This window comes from Chelonoidis abingdonii, chromosome 4, assembly GCF_003597395.2.
Source record: "Chelonoidis abingdonii isolate Lonesome George chromosome 4, CheloAbing_2.0, whole genome shotgun sequence".
In the NCBI taxonomy this organism is placed as follows: domain Eukaryota; kingdom Metazoa; phylum Chordata; order Testudines; family Testudinidae; genus Chelonoidis; species Chelonoidis abingdonii.
The window spans coordinates 19,168,413-19,188,998 of record NC_133772.1 but is presented as its reverse complement, the minus strand read 5'-3'; the positions used below and the strand labels follow the sequence as shown (position 1 = coordinate 19,188,998).

Genomic DNA, 20,586 nt, shown 5'->3' with positions numbered 1-20,586 from the left:
AGGGACACTCTTTACCTCAGGAGTGAACCATTATTGCAGAGAGTAGGAGCTGCTGCTCTCACTCTTGTCCCCCTTGTGGCTCCGGGCTAGAAGAGGGACTTTGTGTCCGGTGCTGTTCTCACCCGAGTTCTCTGAGGTTTTGGTGGAAGGTGAGTAGTCACCAGCAGCCCTCTGCTGTGCTGTGTCTGTATGTGGATTGAAAGGCAGAGGTCTGCCTGCCAGGGAGAGAGTTGGTTGTTCTGTGGCAGGGGCTGGGTGCTGCTCTAAAACCAACTCACCAGGTGGGAGCGACAGGGAGGCTGGAAACATCCATAAAATGTTTTATTCAAGTAACTGCAATTAGGAAACCAAAAGGTCTTTAACAATGGGCCAAAACCTCCCCCCCCCCCTTCTTGCCAACTGTCAGCCACCTGCCTGCTTTTTCCAGCCGCGGCTTACACTCATGTGGTCCCCCCAGCCCTGATGGACAGGTGACTTGAACATCCAGTGAAAACTCTCACCATAAAACCCAAAACTGCTTTCACCCCTTTGGCCTTCCCCATAGTAATAACCTCCAGCTCCGCTGCAGTTGGTCATAGCTAAGGGATGGTGTGGTGTGGCGAAGGGATCTCTGGCCCGTAGCTCATTGGAGGCAGACGCTCCCGCTGTGTACTTTCCTGCTGAGTCTAATCCCCCAGCCTGAGGCATGGTGCATGGGAAAAGTATCTCGTGTGGATTAATGAGCAAACAATATCTCGCCCCTGCCCCTCCTTTGGCTGCCGCACGCAGCGCTGTTGTGCTGAGGTGCCTTCCCGCGAGCTTGCTGAGTCACCTCACGAACATCGTCCCCTCCAGAGGCAGGTGGGGAAACAGACGCTGGGGCTGCCTCTGCCGTTGTTCAGGCTCAGTCCAGTGCCCGACCCGGGCTCCTTCTCTCTCTAGAGAGCAACATCTCCAGTTCAGTGATGTCATGCAGTCGGGGAATGTTTCCAGGCCACAGCAGTGGAGAGCTAATCCCAAGGGGGCAGAGGGACAGAAGGGGTCTTGTCCCCACCTGTGAGCGCTAAGGGCTGGTAGGGAATAGGTCATGGGTTGCTGCTGTACCATTTTCTCTCGTTTTACTAACATTGGCTGGAAAGTCCAGGGGAGAGGGTTGATGGGACGCCTTCACCACACCCCTTTGAAAGACTCTGTCCCTTTTTATAGTAACAGTCTAATGCTTGAAAATACCACCCCCCCAATTCACCCGACTTTGGCTCTCTACCATAAATGAATCGTTCCCAGAGAAGGGGGGAGGGAGGAATAAAAACCAGAAAGACCACATTGGAATAATAAATGTTGTAACCAGTACAGCAGCAGTAACAGCAGCAGCATATCTATGGTTAAGAGAATGGAACTTAAATTATCCAGAGGTAGTTGTGAATGGAGGAGGAAAAAACAAACCAACAAAAATAAACCTAAAAAAAAAAAAAATCCACTAAAATCTGGCCTGGAAGTACATGTGTCACTAAAAAGCCCACTATGCTATTCCTGATGGAGAACTCCGCAGAGCTGATGGGAAAGACAAAGAATCAGCAACATTGCCTGTGAAAGGCAAATTCCCCTTTGAATGGCAGACACCCTCTGGGGCTGATCCCCCAGTCCTCCTGCAATCAGAGGGCTGGGATGGCCTTGTGAGCCTTACACACAGGGTTGGGGGGATCTGAAGTGAAAAGGCAGCTAACGGTGCAGTGTTACGTCTATTGTGTGTTGTGGGGGGTTTGGTCTTCTGCCGAGAGGGAAGTCTGCTGTTATAAGGTGGAAGGAGGAATGCAAAAAGCATTAGTGCTTTTGTAATAAGAGCAAAAGGGATGGCTGGACTTTGTAACTTAAAACAAAAGGGCAATTGTTCTTGAGCACTGAGTCTTAAAGGTTCTCTCAAGATGGCAGCAGGTCAGTTTTAATCTCTGCCCCAGAGTAATGCAGACAAATCTGGCTGTGCCCTGCTTTCAGGCTTGCGATTGTGCACTGGTCACCTGTGGGGGCTGGGTGGATCTGACTGCCAGCTGGCCCCTGTACTCTGTGTCTGCTCTGTGCTCCAACATCAAGCCCCAGCTGTGCCACCCCTCTGACTGCAAGGAGGGGACTGCTCTATCACCAGTAGGATGCGCTGTAGGCATGTCCAGGAGGCCTTCAAAATGCATGTGATGGTAACACCTAGCTCTTGCCTAGCACTTTGCATCTGTAGCTCTCCCAGCACTTTTCAAAGGCAGTTGGTATCATTATCCCCCTTTTACAGATGGGGAAAACTGAGGCACACAGGTGATGTGACTTGCTGTGGATCAGCCAGCAGGCCAGCGGCAGAGTCAGGAATAGAACTCAGGTCTCCTGAATCCCTGGCCATTCCTCTAGAGCCCTATCTTGTGGCATATTCCCACAGTGGGGCTCTGCATGCTAGGTGTGATCACACATCAGTCCTAACAGAACATACCTTGGCTGAACTGAAACAAACTGTTAACACATAGCTGCGGCTCAGAGTCCCTCATGCAGCCAGCCATGGAAGCGCTACCACTGGCCTACCCCCAAAGTGATTGTAATGCATAGTTCTGCTCTGCTGCTGGGCCCAAAGGGGAAAATGACAAGGGTGATGGTTTCCCTAGGTCAGCATGGGGCTTTGGGGAGCTCGGCCGGAGCTGGATCTGAACAGGAGAGGGAGCTCCCTTCAAGCTCTCTCAATTAGGGGATCTAAGAGCCCGAAGAGCAGCCTTGAGGCCTCCACCTTCAAATCTTCCCTGCAAGGCCAGGAGCTGAGGAGGGTGGGCCAGAACATCAGAGCCGAGGGAAATGGGAGGAAGCTGGGGAAGCATCAGGCAGTTCTGCGGCTGTGAGTGACAAAGGAGTTTGAGATGATTGGAGGGAGTGGTGCTCAACCAGCCTTGTCAGATTAACCTCCCCATGGACCTTGGCTCCCCTCTCAGGGCTGCAGGGAGAAGCCCCTCTCAATTGCATGCTGGCGGCAGCTTCTGTGCAAAGTGGAGATGAAGGGTGCAGCAGGAAAAATGGGGGTGTGGGGGGGGGCTTTGACAGATCTGTCCTCAACTACTGTAGTTTAGTTTAAAAAAGAAATCTAAAATATAGACAGCCATAAGCAGCCCTCTCCCCTCCTTTCCCTACCAAGAAGTGTGTTTGGAAAAAAAAAATATATAAAACATTAACGCAACTGTTCTACAGGAGCCTTCCCTCAGTAAATTTCACTAGGAACAAAAGAAACTACACAAACCAGTAGGCTAAATTTTAACCCTGTCCACTAAGAAAGAGAAACAACAGAGCCCATTCTCCCTCTTTGAGTTAACAGCGTCCGTCAGCGAGTGCGACGGCCGCTCCGTCGGTTTGATCAGTATTCCAGTGCCGCTGCTGTTTTGAGTGTGAGAAAGTTGTGCAGGGGGGGCGGAGGAGAAAAAAAAACCCACCAAGGATTTTTTTGTTTTGTTTTGTTTCGTTCCTTCCTCAGTCCAAGAACTTGACGAGAAATTGGTAAGTTGAATGATGAGGTAGTGCCAGGTTCAAGCGTTTTCACTGCTCCTCTTCGGATGACTCCTGCGAAACATTCACCTCCTCTTCGTCCTTCTGCTGTAAGAGAAGGGAGGAGTGAGGTAGCTCCACGTCAGCGTACGAACCTACGCCATGTCTAGTGCACCATTAAAGAGACAGCCCTCTTTAAACATGCCCCTTGATGACTATGTTTAAAATACTCACACTCAACGGTCTTTGAGTGGAGCCTTAACCAGATTTAACTTCAGATCAAGTTCCCAAGCACCGCCAGGCCCAGCCGGCACTTGGAACTCTCTCCACTCCAAGGCACAGATCCAAACTAGTCCCAGCATTGCCACAGTGACTTTGGAGAAGTCACTCCGCCTCTTCGCCCGGGTTGCCATACCTGGGAAATGGGGATAAGGGAACTTGCCCGACTTTGGAAAGTGCTTTGACAGCTACAGATTAAAAAGTGAGTTAGTGACAGAGTCGTGCCATACTTGGCGGTGGCTAGCAACTGAACATGGAAGAAGCCTGATTCTCGGCACCCTGCTCTTAGCAGTGGACCGTAGCGCCTCTGCCAAGGAGACATCCCAAATCTGTGCCTCCAACAGGCTCGTAATGGATTCTGGTTCCTGTCCTCAGGGAGAAGCAGCTGCGCTGGCTAATGGTGGCAGGGCCAGTCTCAGATATTAATGTGGTAGTGTGCACCCTGGGGCCCTGGTCCTAAGTAGGTCTTTAGTCTCGGCCATGGCAGAAATACTCAACACTAGTAACTTTCATGGACGTGAATAGCCCAACAAAAACCAAATCCAGCGGCTAGATGCAGTGCTTCCCAGAGGCCACAAGAGGGGACCACAGTAGCAGCTGGAATCTCAACATGCCTGGTAAGACCAACTGTGCTCTTCCTCCCCCTTTTGCAATGGACCTCTGTTCGCCCACTCGGGAGTGCAGCACCCTCCCTTACTCACCCCACCTCCCAAACTTGCAAGACAGGGGGCAGGTGTCAGCACTGCTGGCAGGAACCCCTGGGCTGAGTGCCACAGCGATGGCATGAACCGGAGCGAAGACATTCCTTGAAACGCACTCCTCCGCCTGGCTCTCTTTAAAGAGACACGCACGCTCTCAAAACAGTCTGAGTCACCCTCACACTCAGCCGTGAGTCAGCAACCTCCACTTCCTCGCGTTTCATTCATAAAAAAATAAACCATTGAAGCCGGCACGGAAAGCGGCTGCCAATTCCATACAAAGTGTTCCAGTGACACAGACCTTCTCACTTAGCGAAGGAAGGAAGTGAGGGATGGGCCCTGGTTAACCCTTCTCCGCTCCTGGGAAGCGGATTGTGGTTAACCAGCATTCCAGGACAACCCAGAATAGAAAAAGGGGTTTGGCAGCCCCACCTGGGGAGTGAGGAAGCCGGCTAGAAAATCCTGCAGCTGTACGAACCCAAGGCCCTGCTTGCAGGCCAAGTTGTTTTCAGTTTAGACATTGGTTTCGCTTGGAGAATTTCAGGTGTTTAGGTAACAGCTCCCCAGGAGAGCCTGCAAAGGAATTTGCAGATTTCAAAGCCAAAGACACTGTAAAAATAATTTGAGGTGAGCTTGGTGGATCACTTGACGATTACCAGTTCTGTTCCTTCCCTCTGAAGCACCTGGCACTGGAAAACAGGATCCTGGACCTTTGGTCTGACCCAGTGTGGCCATTCTTATGTTTGTTCTAGAACAGCAGTGAATGAGGGCTTGTGCAAGTTTCAGCAATGCAGCTTTGCACTAGACTCCTGCAGTGCCAGTCCAGCCCCCAGCTGCTCATGCTAGGGCAAAGCACCCCAATCCCCTCCCTTCACCACACAGGAATGCTGGCGACACTTGTGTTCTGCGTTGTGCAGGAGCCCAGACTAGATCGTAACAGTCCCTTGTGGTTTTTATGAATGCACTTCACTCTAGATCTTTGCTGTTCCCATCTCTGGCCTCATTCAGCCAGGGATGGGTCTAGAATTTGACAAGACAGGCATTTTTCTACCAGTCAGGTCTAGAGCAAGTCTTCCCCTCTTGCTGTCCAAGCTGGGATTTGAACCTACGTCTTGAAGAGCGAGCGGCCAAGTGCACTGTGCACCATATATGTTGTTATCCCTTGTCTGAGTTTCCAGACAAACTCCCTTCAAAGCTGCATTTAGGAGACCCCTCCAAATCTGGTGGCAAGTGGCAGCATCTCGCAGCATTGGTGCAGGATATTGGAAACCAACTATCCAGGCTCCCTCCCCTTCTTTGGATGTGGGGTCATTACAGCCAACCAGCAGCGGGTGAGCATGGCATGTTTAGCAAAGATGCTTTTGCCAAGGGCTGAGGTTGCAACATGGTGAGCCTGAGGTGGGTTGGAGGTCTGCTATGCAATATGACCCTGACAGCAACGTAATGCTTAGCTTGAATGGAATTACACCAGGGAGGAATTTAGCGGGTGTACAAAGAAAGTAAAACTGAAGGTGGCGGCTGGAGACAGCAAAGACTGAAATCCTCAGGGGGCTGGTGGGATGCAGAGGAACCCATGGGGCAGTTAGGGGAAGGTGGGAGGAATCCAAGTACTGTTTACAGAGTGCCCCAAGTTGCCAGGCTATCCAAGCTGGCTGTACAAGGGGATCCAGCGGAAGAGGCAGGCAGTGCCGCCTTAACCTGGAGAGAAGCAAGAAAACCATGGTTCTGCAGAGCTCGGGGAGCCAGCAGAGAGCTCCCTAGGGCAGCAGATAGCAGCTTACAGCAGGGGAAGGGTGGGGCGGCTGCAGTAGCTTATCGCTGCTGAGGTGGGGCGGGGTGCTGCTGGGGGAAGCTCAGACTGCCAGGCACTGCAGGAGGGTCTGTGACAGCCAGAGAACCTCAGTGGCTGGGAAAGGGAAGCAAGAGGAGCAATGTATGGGGGCAGAGGGAATTTGCTGCACACTCACTCTGCAGGAATGCCACCCTGGTAACACACCACAAAGCCTTGGGCAGGCCTGTGCCAGCTAGCTGAAGAGAACAAGCCACTTCCTGTTAGTCACTCCGGGGAGCAGGGAAAGAACACTGAGCTAATTACAGCCATTTAGAGTTGTCATGGACCACAGAGAGGCAGATTGCCACCTACTGTATTACAATTTACCCACCAGGAACCCCTCTGACACTGACACCCGTCCCCTTGCTGTACTCCCCTGCGTGTCACCTGGCACCGGGATGTGACTGTGTCCTCTCAACCACAGTACATTGCATCACACTCCTAAGGTGTATCACAGTGTGGTTTCCAAAGACATCTGGCATGGATGTAGGACTGCAACCCTGCTACTTCAATGGCGCAGCCTTAGGAACCTCCAGCCCCTAGATTTGGTTGCATCCCCCATGCTATATTTTAGCACAGGTCCTGAGGAGCTTCCAGTACCAAGACACAACCGCATGCCCACTGCTCGATCAGAGCACGGCGCGTGCTGCCAATGTCCAGCACAGAGATGCAGCTCCTTGCACCTCAGCCCCTTCCACTCTCTGTGGTGCTGCTGTGGTTGCAAAGTAGTCAAACAAGGGTGGGACCACATCGAACCGCATGGTTCTCATTGAAATTCACAAGGACAGAAGAGACAGATCTCAGGCCCAGCTTTCGGTGCAAAGGGAGAATTCCCATCAGCAGTACAAGGGCTATGGCATGGAGTGCAGCAGTTTGTGAGCACTGATATCCATGCAGACTAGCCAGGGTCAGTACGTTCATTAGCCTGCCACCAGCTGGAAAGCCCCAAGAACAGAGACCAGCTCTTATTGCAGTGCAGAGATTGCAGTCACTGTGATTCCTCCAGGACACAAGAGGCTCAGCTGAGTTTCATGCTACGCCTCTTGATCCCACCCCTCTCGAGACTGGCTTCCTCCCTGCAAGAAGCAGGCCTCTTTCCTCACCTTGCATTTGTGCAAGAGCCTGATCCTGTGGGGTGCTGCATGCTCTCCATTCACTGGGAGCAGAGGGGGCTTAGCACCTGGCAGAATTGGGCCCCGGAGAACAATTAGGATAGGAAGGTTCCACTTACTGATTTTTTGGGCCGGCCTCGAGGTTTCCTCCCAGGTGTTACTGCAGCTTTCTAAACACAGAGAGAACTTTTAAATCCACAGAGGGGACTGAAGAAACACCCCCTTGTTGCCTCCTTCCCTGGAAATCTTTGATTTCTATTGTCTTCTAGCTCAGGGGTCTTATTGCTCACCTTGTCAAACTCATCACACAAGTGGCAGTTCCCAGGCTGCCCTTTGGCTGCTGGACACAAAGATGGCCCCACGGGGCTAAATCCCTCCCCCTCTGCATCCTCCCCCCCACATCAGAGTTATTTTCCAGCATTCGATGGCCAGGCCCCAGCCCCATGACTCAGAAATTTGCAGGATATGAGTCGCATGTTTTCAAAACAGCTTTAAAACACAAACACACACACATATCACACGAACCCTCTGTATATCTCTACCCCTCCCTTCCCAGCGATGTCTCATACTCTGTCATTTATACAGTCTGTCCTCAAAGACTTCCTGGGGGGCCTGAAGGGAGCTGGAAACCTCATCCCCCTCCCTAACACACACGTGACCCTGGGAGAACCAGAACACTGCTGCTAGGTCACTGCTGCCACAGATTCCTCCTCAAGTATCACCTTACCTATAAGACTTTATCCTTCTATGAAGCAAGGATCTCAAAACTGTCCACCCACCTCCCGCCAGTCCTGTGTTATTCCCATCTTACAGGTGGGCAAACTGAGGCACAGGAGAAAGTGACTTGTCCAAGGTCCCACACAGCAGGAATAGAACCCAGGTGTCCCAACTCTCGCCTCCCCCTTCCAATGTAACCTTCCCATTTACTGGGGGAAAATATCGCTCTGGAACCACTCCCCTCTTGAACTCCTTCCCTATCAGGGGCTGAGAGCCAGGGAGCACATGCACAGCAACAGCCGGGAGCAAGCACATTACTGACCGCAGCTACAGAGTCTGGGTCTGGATGGATGTGCTCAGAAAGGAGCCTCCTTCTATTCTACAGGGAGCCCCACCACAGAACTGACAATTCCTTTGGGGCCCATCCACCATTTGCAGCTGGCTAGAATAATGGTGGGATGCTCAAGGCTGCCGTTAAACAGAAGATGAGGTGTGAGCCCTCCCTTCGTCCAGCTGATCGCAGCCCAGATTCTATGGTAAGAGCTTTCCCTACTCTACTTCCATTTTCCTCCCTGCAGAAGGTCCTAATCTTTCCCTGCCCATCCTCAGCCATCCAAACCCCAGCTGTCTCGATGCTGCTCACGCCAACACCGAGAAACAAAACGTCACCAGCTGTCCCACTTGGATGCAAATGGCTTCATGTGATGAGTCCAAGGGACCCTCATGTTCCTCCACCCGCTACCTCTCCACACAAGCATCAGTGATCATTGACTTCCTTTAATGAGGAGTTCCTGGGGTCTGCATTGGTGGTGATGGCAGGGGTGGAGGAGAGGCAACCTGCAAAAATCTGGATGCCCATTTGTCTGGTCCAAACCCTGTCTGTCTGCACAGCTGGGCTAGAAATCTCACCACTGAGCCCACTGCGTGCAGGAAGTTCTGTCACCTCCAGCTGCCCAGAACAGAAATCCTGTGGATGCCAAGAAATCCAAGGGAGAGGGACATCTTGTGACGAGACACCCCCAGGCTCCCAGTGCCCAAATGCCAAGGAGTCACTTCAATCTTAAACGGCCATTAAGAAGCAGTGGATGGGGAAGGTTATGTGGTTTTCCTTCTCCCACCCCATACCTACCCTGCCTTTAGAAGTGGCCTTGTTCTTGCTCCCCTTTGGTCTGCCACGTGGTCTCTTGGGGGTTGGTGCCTCGCTGGGTTCCTGCTGGAGACAAAGGACAGGACTTGTCAGCAGACACCCAGATCTGCAGTGATCAGCGCCGAGAGGCAGGGCTGGGGTGAGCACAGTCCGTTCACAGCCCACTTGCCCATCCAAGTGGGATCCCGCTGCACCCAAGAGCAGGAAGGAATCCCAGCAAAACAAAATAAATCAGAGTCCCGGCATTGGAGAAGCATGCATACCATAGGGCCTCTGTTATGGAAATGCCCACAGCACGGCACTGCACCCGCCCCCCTCAATCTTAATACACAGATGCCAACCAAAACACCTGGCTAGTGTTTGCATTGCAGCAGAGGCAGATCAAGAGAGCAAACAATGCATGCTGGGACCTGTAGTTTCCAAGGGCTGTGGGAATTCAAAACGAACCAATGGCCACAGAGGGCCTGCACTTAGACTAGCTCTGCTTTCAGGTGATGCACTCTGCTGTGGACAGAATGCACCTGTCACGCTGCACCCAGGAGGGATGTGGGCAGACGGGGGCTACCTGGACTTCTGATGGAACAGGCCATTGGTGAGGGTGGGGAGGAAAGGCATGAACCTTCCGAGAAGAGGCTGCTTTTCCTCCCAGATTTGGAGAGTATGGGAGAACGCCATGGGGCTGATTTTTGGAGTGGGCCCTGGGATGTCTCCCTTTAACAATAAAACAGTTATCCCAAGAGCCCAAAGCCCAGGAGAGAGTACCCTGAAATTCCAACACCTGGAGACTCATACAAAAAACAATCTTGTGAATTATGCATTATTCCGGTGTCACTGCTACAGTTTCTAATACCCAGGCACTTTCCCTTTATAGCTGCAGCTATTAGCAAACCAGTAATCCAACACCCGCAGCCCTGCCCCCACCTCCACCGAGTGACTGCCTCCCCCCACCAATCCGAGCCCTGCTAGGCAGATATTCCACCAGCCGGAAGAGGAAGGAGGTGGGATCAGCTGGCTCCTGGCAGTTAAAAGATTGATACCAAGGGCCAGTTGCTGATCTTGGTTAGGCTGGTATGAATGTGGAGAAGCTGTAATGGCTGAGAGCAGAGTTAAGCTCCCAAATGAGATGTGCTCACAATTTCCTGTGCTTCCCCAGCTCCCTGGGTTTACGCTTAAGGTAATAATGCAACAATAAAGGGAACAGAGGAATGACACTCTCCAGTAGTTAGAACACTAAGTGGGAATTGGGACACCTAGATTCCCTTCCTAGCTTTGCCACTGACTTGCTGTATGCCCTGTGGTTGCCACTGTAACATGCCTGCTTAGCAAAATGATTTGAGAGCCTCATCTGCATAAGCACTAGATCATCCTCAGCTGAACCCAATTAGTCTTAAAGTTTGAGGGGATCCTAGATTGCTAGTTAACTGCTGCAGTTCCAGGTGATGGGCAGGGGAATTTTCCCTTCCCTGCAGGTGTAGCCCGTTATCTTTCAGGTTCTGCTATGAGTTATAAATAGTTGGCTAACTAAGTGTATTGGCTGCATGACAGTGAGCAGAGAAATCAGAGTTAGTGCCTAGGCCTTACATGACAGAAACTTATACAAACAAAATTCCCACTGGTTCAGCAGGACTGACCACTGCAGACAAGGCACCTTTGGTGTTTTTCAGTCAATGAAACCTGCTTTTCAGCAGGTTTAACTACCATGATCATAAAACTTGGTTCAGCTGCAGAAATCTTGTCTATATTAGGACTCCCCTCAGTTCAACTGAACTAGAGGCAGAACTGGTGGAATTCTTTATTTTTTTGGTAAGTTTCCCTGCTATAATTAAAGCCTCTAAGGTCATCTTGTTACCATAGCCTTTACTTAGCTGGAGTTTCCTGAGGACCTTTGGGCATAGCAAGGAGAAGACCATGATGTTTATATAACTAAGTTACTCCACAACTACACCTCCAGAAATGCAGCCACCACTGGGGCAGAGGAGAGCAGCTGAGAAGGAGGATATTTTGGCAAACTCATACTCTCTAAGAAGTTCTAGGGGGTCTCTGCTGTTCACGTTTAGCAAAGAGTCACGGTTTATAAGTTTATATCAGGAGACAAGCTATGCATGTCTTTGCTTCCATGGTGGTGAGCCTAATGTCTAGAAATTGGACATATGGCATGATTCCTAATGTCAGTAAGTACCTTATGTGGAACCTCATTTGTTTTGTTATGTTCTGTTCATCCCTAGGGTAAAGGTTACTCTTCACTGAAAGTGCCTTCTGTTTGTGCCTTCCTGTTGCCTTTTGACCTTGCCTCCTAAATCCTTCTGGCCCAGCTTGGAAGCCAGAATTTAATCTTACCTATTGCTTTGCCCCATGCTAGATCTTGGGATGAAATCTCAATAAGCATAGATTCCGCCCTCTCTGATGAGTAGCCTCATTTTGCAGATCACAAGTTAAGAAACTTGCCCCAGGCTGCCAACATTGTAAGGCAGTGGTGGAGCTGGGAGAGAACCCAGGAGCCCTGACTCCCAGTTCTTTGCTGTAACCACCAGAGGGTGCTAGATGGGTGATGCCTCCCAGGTGGCAAGTCAGTCATGGAGATGCCTCATTTTTTCCTTTCCTCCCCACAGACCTCCTGTCTGATGGAACATGGAAGAAAGCAATTCTCCATACCTGAGGCTTCTTCCTGGGTCGTCCCCGTCCTCTCTTCTCAGACACGTCCTCCTCCTGTTTGGAAGCCAAGGGCTGGCTGGATTTTGCACTAGATTCACTCATTGTCTTTCTTCTAGAGGACAAAAGAAGAAGAAAGGGTAAGTACAGAACACTTGTCTAGATGACCTCTGTTATATAGGTCATGATCAGCCCCATGATACTGATGGGGAAATGGGAGCACAAAGAAGGGAAGAGTTATGTGTGGTTGATTTAGTTGGTGTTGGCCCTGCTTTGAGCAGGTGGTGGGACTAGATGACCTCCTGAGGTCCCTTCCAACCCTGATATTCTATGGTATCCTAGGGAAAGCCACCCAGGTCCTGGCAGTCAGAATTACAAACTGAGGGAGATCATTGGTCAGTGCATCTGCCATGTCCAATCAGAATCTTGCACTCCCCTCCGCTAGTTCTCACCCTTCTTTCCCCACAATGACCTGTGTTGGATCTGTCAGCAATAAGTTTCTTGGGGTGCAACAGTGCAAGAAGTCTTGGTGTTTCCTTCAGAACATGAAGGTTTTTGTGTCTCGCCCTTTGCCCACCTCTCTGCAAGTACCCAAAATCAGAGGCCCCTTTTGAAAGCCTGGGCCCTCGTTGCATGTAGTTGTCGACACACCCCACTGCTCAGGTCAGGGTGGGGTGGAATGGCAGGGGTGTCAGGAGTGCTCAATGAAGGAGGGAGTGAATTATCTACAGTCGTTTCCTGCTATGCCTGGTGCTAACCAGCAACCCTTCACTGCATGCACCCTCTGGTTATTTACACAGGTAGAGGAGTGTAAAGGCACACTTGGACAGAGCTACCAGGAAACGAGCAAGATGCATGACGGCTATGGAATGGTCTCCCCATGGAAAGTGGCAGGAGCCCCATTGCCTAGGGAACTTAAAAGTAGCTGCACAGAGTACTCCACCAGGGAATAATCCTGCTTTGGTAGGAGATGGTCAAGTAGGACCTCAAAGTGCTTTTCTAGCTACCAGTTCTGTCTTCCAGGCTGATCCTCTTCCTATCGGGTTTTTAACCCATGGTCTGTACAGTGCTTCCCTTTCATGTCTTGGGAACACTTCCCTAAGGCTGCTGGAGAAGATACTCCAGTGGGCATTTATGCTTCTGTTGTCTGTATTGATGAGTTCCGGGTCCCCACTGTCCTGGGTGTTTTACATGTGCAATAGCAAGAGAGAGTCCCTGCCCTGCCTTGTCTTACAGCCAAAGACAAGATGGAGAAAAGGAGGATTATTTACCCCTGCTTGGCAGATGGGCAACTGAGGTGTAGAAAGATAAGGAAGCTTGCCCTGGATTGCACACTGAGTAGTCAGGGATCAAATTTTCTAAATCCCAGCCCAGCACCTTTGCTATAAGCCTTGCCTTTAGCTCCAGTGTATCTCATGCTGATCCCAAGAATACCCCAACAGGATCCACACCTTGACCCAGTCAGAGTGCCTGGCTCTTTTGATGCTATCCCACAGCTTTGTACTGTCCCTCTCAAAGTCACAGGCAGATCTTACGCATACAGAGCAAAATGCATCCTGCACTATCCATTGTCACATCCTGCCAGGCTGAGACATGGATGGAAGGGGGAGCACGTTCCAACCTGACATTGTGCTAGGTGCTGTACAGAGACTGTCTTTGTCCCAAAATATTTAGTCTGAATTAATTCCCTGCAGCACTGGAGCCAAACTGTACCGTCTGTGGAGAAGCCGTGGGTGGGAGAAGTGGTGCAAAGGTCACCTTGGGGCAGCTATTAAAGCCAGTCAGAAGGAAGTGCCCTTGGGCACCCCCAGCTGGCTCCCTTGTTGAGTTCTCATGCTCCTTGTCTCCAGCTGTGACTCCTAGCACTGGGGGTGGAGCTGGGATTCCCCTGCCCTCCACAGCTGCTGCTCCCCTGAATTCCTTCCCCCCAGCCGTGCAGTGCCCTTCACACATATTGCATGCACCAGGGACTCCCTGCAACTCTAAATTCTCTGTGTGCCCCCAACCACACTCAACAAAAGAAGTCCATTTTTCTAGCAGTTAAGCCACTAGCCACCAGTGCTCAGAATAACATCTCCTCCAAGTCAGCAGTGACTAGAATGGGTCCAATTCCAAAAGGATCAGCAACATTCAGGAAACAAAACCCACACCCAGCAAAATGCCTTCAGGTTCACTAAAACAAGTGACACCAGCATCTAAATTAGTTTGTCTCAATAAATCTGTGGCAGAGCAGTCGGCAAACTCATCCCCAACTGATCACAAAGGAAGCCTTAACGTAGCCATGCGAGACCATCTAGAGTTAATGGACTCCCATTCAGCTCAAGGAAGCTAACACCTTGGTAAAGGTTAATCTAGATACTTTAGAGTAGTAAAAAAGTTTCAAGGACCCTCCTCCCATCTATAAAGAAGGGGTGTTTGCAGCCCCCTGAAACGTGTTCACAATCCCCCAATGGAGAACCCATGTCCTAGGAAAACAGGTGCTTAATGATATTAGTTGTCAGCAACTGGATCCCATTCAAATGACATTGAAAGTTGTGTTCGGAGAGGACAAATCTCTATCCAACAAGCAATGGTCAGTTCCATCTACCCTCCCAGCTGTAGCAACCGAACAAGGTCCCCTTTGCAGACAATTGCCCTCAGCAACAGCTGGTTTGCTCAAATTCACGCCAACAGTTTTTGTCCCACGGTGATGGGCATGTAGCCGTCCTCAGCAGGGCTTCACTGCTATGGCCTGAAATGGCCAAGCTGGGAAGTTCAGATTTCTAAACAAGTTGCATAGTGTGATGAAAGCCCAAGGAAACCACACACACATCCTGAATGCACAGATCTTCTAGGTTTTTAAAACAGTACATATGGGCTCATGTTCAGTTGTGGAAGTGACTCACAAGTAAGTAAACCTCAGAAGCCACAGCCTCATGTAAACACCCCTATGTATTACTCATTACAGCCAAAAGCCCTTCAAGGATTCTCTCCCTTAGAAACATGGTCCCAATGTTTCGGGTTGGGTTTGTTTTTAAGTAAAATTCTTGGCCACTTGGGTATCCAGTTAAGAAGTCAGGACGCTTGTCAAATGTGATACATCCTCTGAGCACCCCCTTCCATCTCTAACAACCTGGGCATGCAGGTGTGGGGAGTGCTTGACCCACAACATAGTTCCCTCCACCCTCTGGAAAAGCCCCTCATCTGGGGCTGCATGGGGCAGGGCTCAGCCCTGTAGCAAATAGCCCACTGTGCTAACTCGGGGTTCCTGGTCCCCATTCTGACCCTGTAGCGAGGTTTTTGGCAGAGCTGTGTTGCCATGGAGGCAGGGGCGGCTCTAGATGTTTCGCCGCCCCAAGCACGGTGGCATGCTGCGGTGGGTGGTCGCCTGTCCTGCAGCTCTGGTGGACCTCCCGCAGGCATGCCTGCGGAGGGTCTGCTGGTCCCGCGGCTCCACCGAAGCCGCGGGACCGGCGGACCCTCCAGCGAGGTTTTTGGCAGAGCTGTGTTGCCATGGAGGCAGGGGCGGCTCTAGATGTTTCGCCGCCCCAAGCACGGTGGCATGCTGCGGTGGGTGGTCGCCTGTCCTGCAGCTCTGGTGGACCTCCCGCAGGCATGCTGACGAAGGCTGCCTGCCTGCCTGCCGCCCTCCTGGCGACCGGCATGCCGCCCCAAGCACGCGCTTGGCATGCTGGGGCCTGGAGACACCCCTGCACGGAGGGAAGAACCATTTCCCATGTAAGCTGCAACTTCAGCCTGACTAGCCAGCCCTAAACAACCTCCCCTGTCAGTGGGGGAAGGGAGAGTTGTCTGCTGGTCCCGCGGCTCCACCGAAGCCGCGGGACCGGCGGACCCTCCGCAGGCATGCTGACGAAGGCTGCCTGCCTGCCTGCCGCCCTCCTGGCGACCGGCATGCCGCCCCAAGCACGCGCTTGGCATGCTGGGGCCTGGAGACACCCCTGCACGGAGGGAAGAGAGCCAGGAAGTATCCTAGAGACACAAACCTCTCAGTAGATGGCCCTACGCTCCAATGGACCCCTTCAAGAGCTGCATGGACCTGTGCGGAGGAGATTTGCAGGTTCTCTGGGCTGAACCCCCTGCCAGTTTTTGCAGGGGCCCTAACAGGCAACCTCATTGCAGGATTATGCTGCATTGGGAAATGGCCCTATATCTGGGCAGGGATGTGGCAGGTCTCTTCCCTGTCTAAGGCAGAGTCTACACTACAGCCATGTCACTGTAGTGATGTAGAGTAGATGTTGCCTATGTCAACGGAAGAGTTTTTCCCATCAGCATGGTTCATCCACCTCTCCAAGAGGCAGTAGCTAGGTTGAGGGATGAATCCTGTCTACATCCATATCCCCACCAGGGAGTAAGTTAACCTAACTACATACAGTGCTCTGGGCACACAGTTTTTCACAGCCCTGAGTGAAATAGGTCGACCTAAGTTTTAGGTGCAGACCAGGCCTCAAGCTTATGAAGAGAAGACTTCAGGGGTGTGGGAGGATCTAGTCAGATCACCTGGTTGTCTCTCTGTCCTAAACCTCAGCAGCCAGGAAAGCAGGAAGTTAAAGCACAGCAGATACACACAACTGGCTGGCACCTGAGGAAGGGACATCGCATTCGTAAGAAGAGCCAGACTGGGTCAGTATCCTGTCGTCTGACAGTGGCCAGTGCCAGGTGTCCCAAAGGGAATGAACAGAACAGGTAAATCATCAAGTGATCCATCCCCTGTCGCCCATTCCCAGCTTCTGACAAACAGAGAGTAGGGACACCATCCCTGCCCATCCTGGCTAATAGCCATGGGTGGACCTATCCTCCATGAACTTATCAGTTTTTTTGAACCCTGTTATAGTCTTGGCCTTCACAGCATCCTCTGGAAAGGAGTTCCACAGGTTGACTGTGGGTTATGTGAAAAAATACTCCCTTGTTTGTTTTAAACCTGCTGCCTATTAATTTCATTTGGTGGCAGCTAGTTCTTGTGTTATCAAAAGGAGTAAATAACACATCCTTATTTACTTTCTCCAGACCAGTCATGATTTTTTAGACCTCTATCATATCTCCTTTTAGTCCTCTTTTCTAAGCTGAAAAGTCCCAGTTTTATTAATATCTCATTTGGAAGCTGTTCCATACCCTTAATGTTTGCTTCACTCCCCAATCTCCACACTTAAGATTGATTTCATAGTTCCTTTGCACCAGCCACTAGCCCCACCAATCCAAGCCCAGTCACCACCTCACAGATTAACAACAAAAGAAAAGCAATATCCACAGGGGACAATCTCTTGCTTAGATCTCAGTCGCCACACGCCCAAGAAGTTTTGTCAGAGCAGTGTCACAGGGACACCACCCAGAAGACAGAGCAGGGCAGTCCCAACAGCAAAGGGACAAAATAAATAAAAACCGGTTTTATTGACGAGCACAGGAGGGGCTCAGGACAAGAGGTGCATGCAATTCCCTCCCTGTTAACTTTACTAACATTCCAAGGGGCTGCTTTGAAGACCCCTGCTCTATTAGAGCAGCCGTCCCTTAAAACAAGCATGATAAAAAGCGGGGGACCCCTGGAAGGGACAACACCATAAACCCTTTAAAAATCTCTGTGTCTTAGAGGTTACAATTAAAACCACCACAGCGAGAATGGCTTGACTTCAGGAGTAGGGTCTAGACCCCTCCTCAGGAGGAAGGAGTGGGAGTGGAAAGAAACCTTGTAAGGTTTACTGTGGGGAAGGCCATGGTGTATCTCCCCCGCCCCATCATCACACCTTTGGATTGCAACTGAGTCTAGCCTGAGCCTAAGCGGGATAGAAGGAAAGACCAAGAGATCTCTTCCTTTCCGGACCTGTAATGAAACGAAGCCCTGGCCCGCAGCTGGAAGGGAAGTTTGGGAGCCAGGGAGAGCCCACAGCTGCTGGAACTGGGGTGCTGCTGCACCCCCTGGCTTGAAGTGGTTTCCATCACATACAGGTTTACAGTTTGGTTCAATAGCTCTCAGCACCCCCACTATACAAATTGTTACTGGTAGAGACACTTCCCCTCCCCCCCTCCCCAAAAAAGCACCTCTATGGAGAGAGAGAGAGACACCTTAGCTTCTCCCTGCCTGCTCTCTATTTCCCCCTGAACAAGCCCCTACCCACCCCAGATGGGCAAATCAAAGAGCACCAGCCTTGCAGAAATAAAAAGCCCCCCCCCGCCCCCCCTTGCCGTATGATCAGCCCACCACAGCATGCCGGGAACATTGCACACTGGCCCAGCACCCAAAGCACACAAGCATACAAGCAACCCCTTTACGTAACGAACAGCACAGAACCACAGGAAAGCGTCCGCCCCCGCCCCAGCACCCCCAAAACACAGCAGTGGATTTACCACAGTCTCTTCTTGGTTGGAGAGGGGGAGACATGGCTCTGGGATCTGCCCCTTTAAAGGGCCGGGAGGAGGCGGGGTTTCTTGCGAGCCCAATGCACTACCTGCTCTTTGCAAAATAAAAGAAGGGGGGAAACCCACCCCAGCTCTGCCTGGCTATTGGCAGAAATGCAATGCAAAAAAAATGAATAAGTGGAGGAAAGTGCTGTCGCGCGATTTGAAAATGAAACCGGCTCGGAGTGTGCGTATTTGCAAAGATCGCAAGGGGGGAGGCGGGGACAGGGCAACCAGGAGCAGCACCATCACCCAAGCCCTGCAAGAGCGAACTCCGCTAGCAACCCAGAGCCGATTGCGAGCTCTGAGCTCTCTGGCAGGGCACCCCCAGTCGCTGCTGCTCTTCCTCCTCCCCAGCGCTCAGCTGTTGTCTCCGGAGGGGCTTCCATCCATCAGCTCGGAGACCTGCTGAAGAAATAGCAGTCCCCTCCACCTCCCAAATCAGGTGCTTTAATAATAATTAAAAAAAAAAAATAAAGAAGGGGAGGGAAGGTAGCATTGCAGATTGTGCCCACCCCAAGCTCAGCAAAAGCCCTCCCCACTTCCATTCTGCAATGCATGGTGAGAAGGCAAGCAAAGGGCATATTTATTCCGCATGCCTTGCTTGCTTCTCTCTGCACATTCGAAAAACCAGGCTTCATTATTATTATTTGCAATTTGAAAATGATTTTTTGCCCCCCCAAAGGTGCCCATTCGACTACAAAATAATCATCAAAATAAATAAAACACCAACTTACTAACCCGCCCCCCCACCTCCACCCAAAACAAAACGGAAAAAAAAAAAAAAAAGCCAGACACTCACAATTGCTCCCGATCTCGGATCTGTGTGGTGTGTGTGTTTTTTTCCTTGTGTGTCTGTGTTGTGATCAAATTAAACCAAAACCCCCCCTTCTGGTTGCTGCTGATTGCAAATGCGGATCTGAAACAAGAAGGCAGGCAAAGAGAGACTCACTCACATACACATACAGACCAGCCAGGGCTCTCTTATTTATATAAATAAAAAAAATTGTTCCAAGAGGAAGGAAGCTGGGTCAAAATCATTTGCACGGGGAGGGGGGGTGGGGAGGGGGAAATAGGAAAGAGACCAAACCCCCCCCCCCCAAAAACCACCCTCCAAGCCTTACTGGAGGGAATCCAGCTGCTAAAAATAGCAAAATCACACTCCAAATTAAATAAGGGCAGGCAGGCTAAGCTAAAGGGAGCTTTAAGCCCTTCCAGTTGAGGGGTGGAGCCCAGCAGAGGCTACGCTACGCCATCACCAGTGGGTGGGGAAGATGCAAAGAAGGGGAAGGGAAGGGTGATTTAAAAGGACTGCTGTGGTTAAAGCGAATGTTGGAAAGTGGGTAAGAGAAAAAAAACAGCAGTAGCAAAAAAGCAGCAAGAACCGCCTCCTCCTCTCCCCCCCCTTAACAAAACAAACCTGGTCAGATGGAGGAGACAAGAAGAGAACTATTTCTCAGAGCTGTCATTTATACATGTAAATATTAAAAGAGGGTAGAACCCCCCCCATTGTTCTTTTGTTGAAAGGAGAAACAATTCCTGTGTAGTTACTGTTGGGGGAAAGGTAGCGTGGGAACCTGGTCGTTCTGAGACCCTGGTGCTGTTTATTATTTTTTAGAGAGATGCTCGCAGGTAGCTTTGAGCCCTCAGTTTTAAAAACACATTTCCTGTTTTTTTTCAAATATACGAAATTGCTTTGATCGTGAACTGGGGCAGGACCTGGTTTTGTTACCTGCTTGTGCAGCACAGTTGGGACTGATCCTTGATTGGCGTTCCTAGGCTCTGCTGTAATAGAAATAAATAATTATGAAAGGCATACAGTCAACTTCAACTTGCTAGGGATGTGACTATGATCCCTTACTGCAGTTACTCCTGATTTGCACCAGTGTACATGAACGAAGAATCAGGGCAATATACTATAATGTAGGGAACTCGTTCACAGCATGGACTGCATATCAATAGATGGTCTTGTGGCCATCTTCTCTTCTATCTAATTGTTCAGGCCCACCTCTGACCCAGGTTCGCCACTTCATGACATTCTTGAAGTAGCTACGGCAATTGCTTATGTGGTACAGTAAGAGTGTATTTAATGAATTTTTAGCTTATTTTAATGTGATTTAATGGCTGGAAATAATGAAAAGCCAGCGCCATGTGACCAGCCCTGACCACAAGCCCCCCACTTTTTTTCCCAGAACCATTGTTGTAAACAACACCCATTTCTTTACCTAGGTTATTATAGCATTAGTCTATTAAAAGTGAAAGAATTTTTAAAATCCAATTCACTTG

At 50.6% G+C, this 20,586-nt stretch overlaps 1 protein-coding gene across 4 annotated transcripts; it reads right to left on the bottom strand.

Moving 5' to 3' along the window:
• Positions 1-1,302: 1,302 nt before the first annotated feature.
• HMGA1 (high mobility group AT-hook 1) lies at positions 1,303-19,362 on the bottom strand. 4 transcript variants are annotated; one of them, XR_012655711.1, is made up of 6 exons: positions 19,103-19,361; positions 11,917-12,025; positions 9,247-9,330; positions 7,520-7,570; positions 4,890-5,030; positions 3,504-3,588 (listed from the first exon to the last, which is right to left on the bottom strand). XR_012655711.1 is itself a non-coding variant. In XM_032792627.2 (5 exons), exons 2-5 carry the CDS (start codon positions 12,016-12,018, stop codon positions 3,532-3,534), a joined length of 294 nt encoding a protein of 97 aa, XP_032648518.1. In that variant the 5' UTR covers positions 12,019-12,025; positions 19,103-19,359; the 3' UTR covers positions 1,303-3,531. The 4 variants fall into 4 exon arrangements, 3 of the variants coding, with proteins under 3 accessions (XP_032648518.1, XP_032648525.1, XP_032648526.1); XM_032792627.2 differs by lacking the exon at positions 4,890-5,030 and having other exon boundaries at positions 1,303-3,588; positions 19,103-19,359; XM_032792634.2 differs by lacking the exon at positions 4,890-5,030 and having other exon boundaries at positions 3,443-3,588; positions 9,247-9,327; positions 19,103-19,362.
• Positions 19,363-20,586: the final 1,224 nt, after the last annotated feature.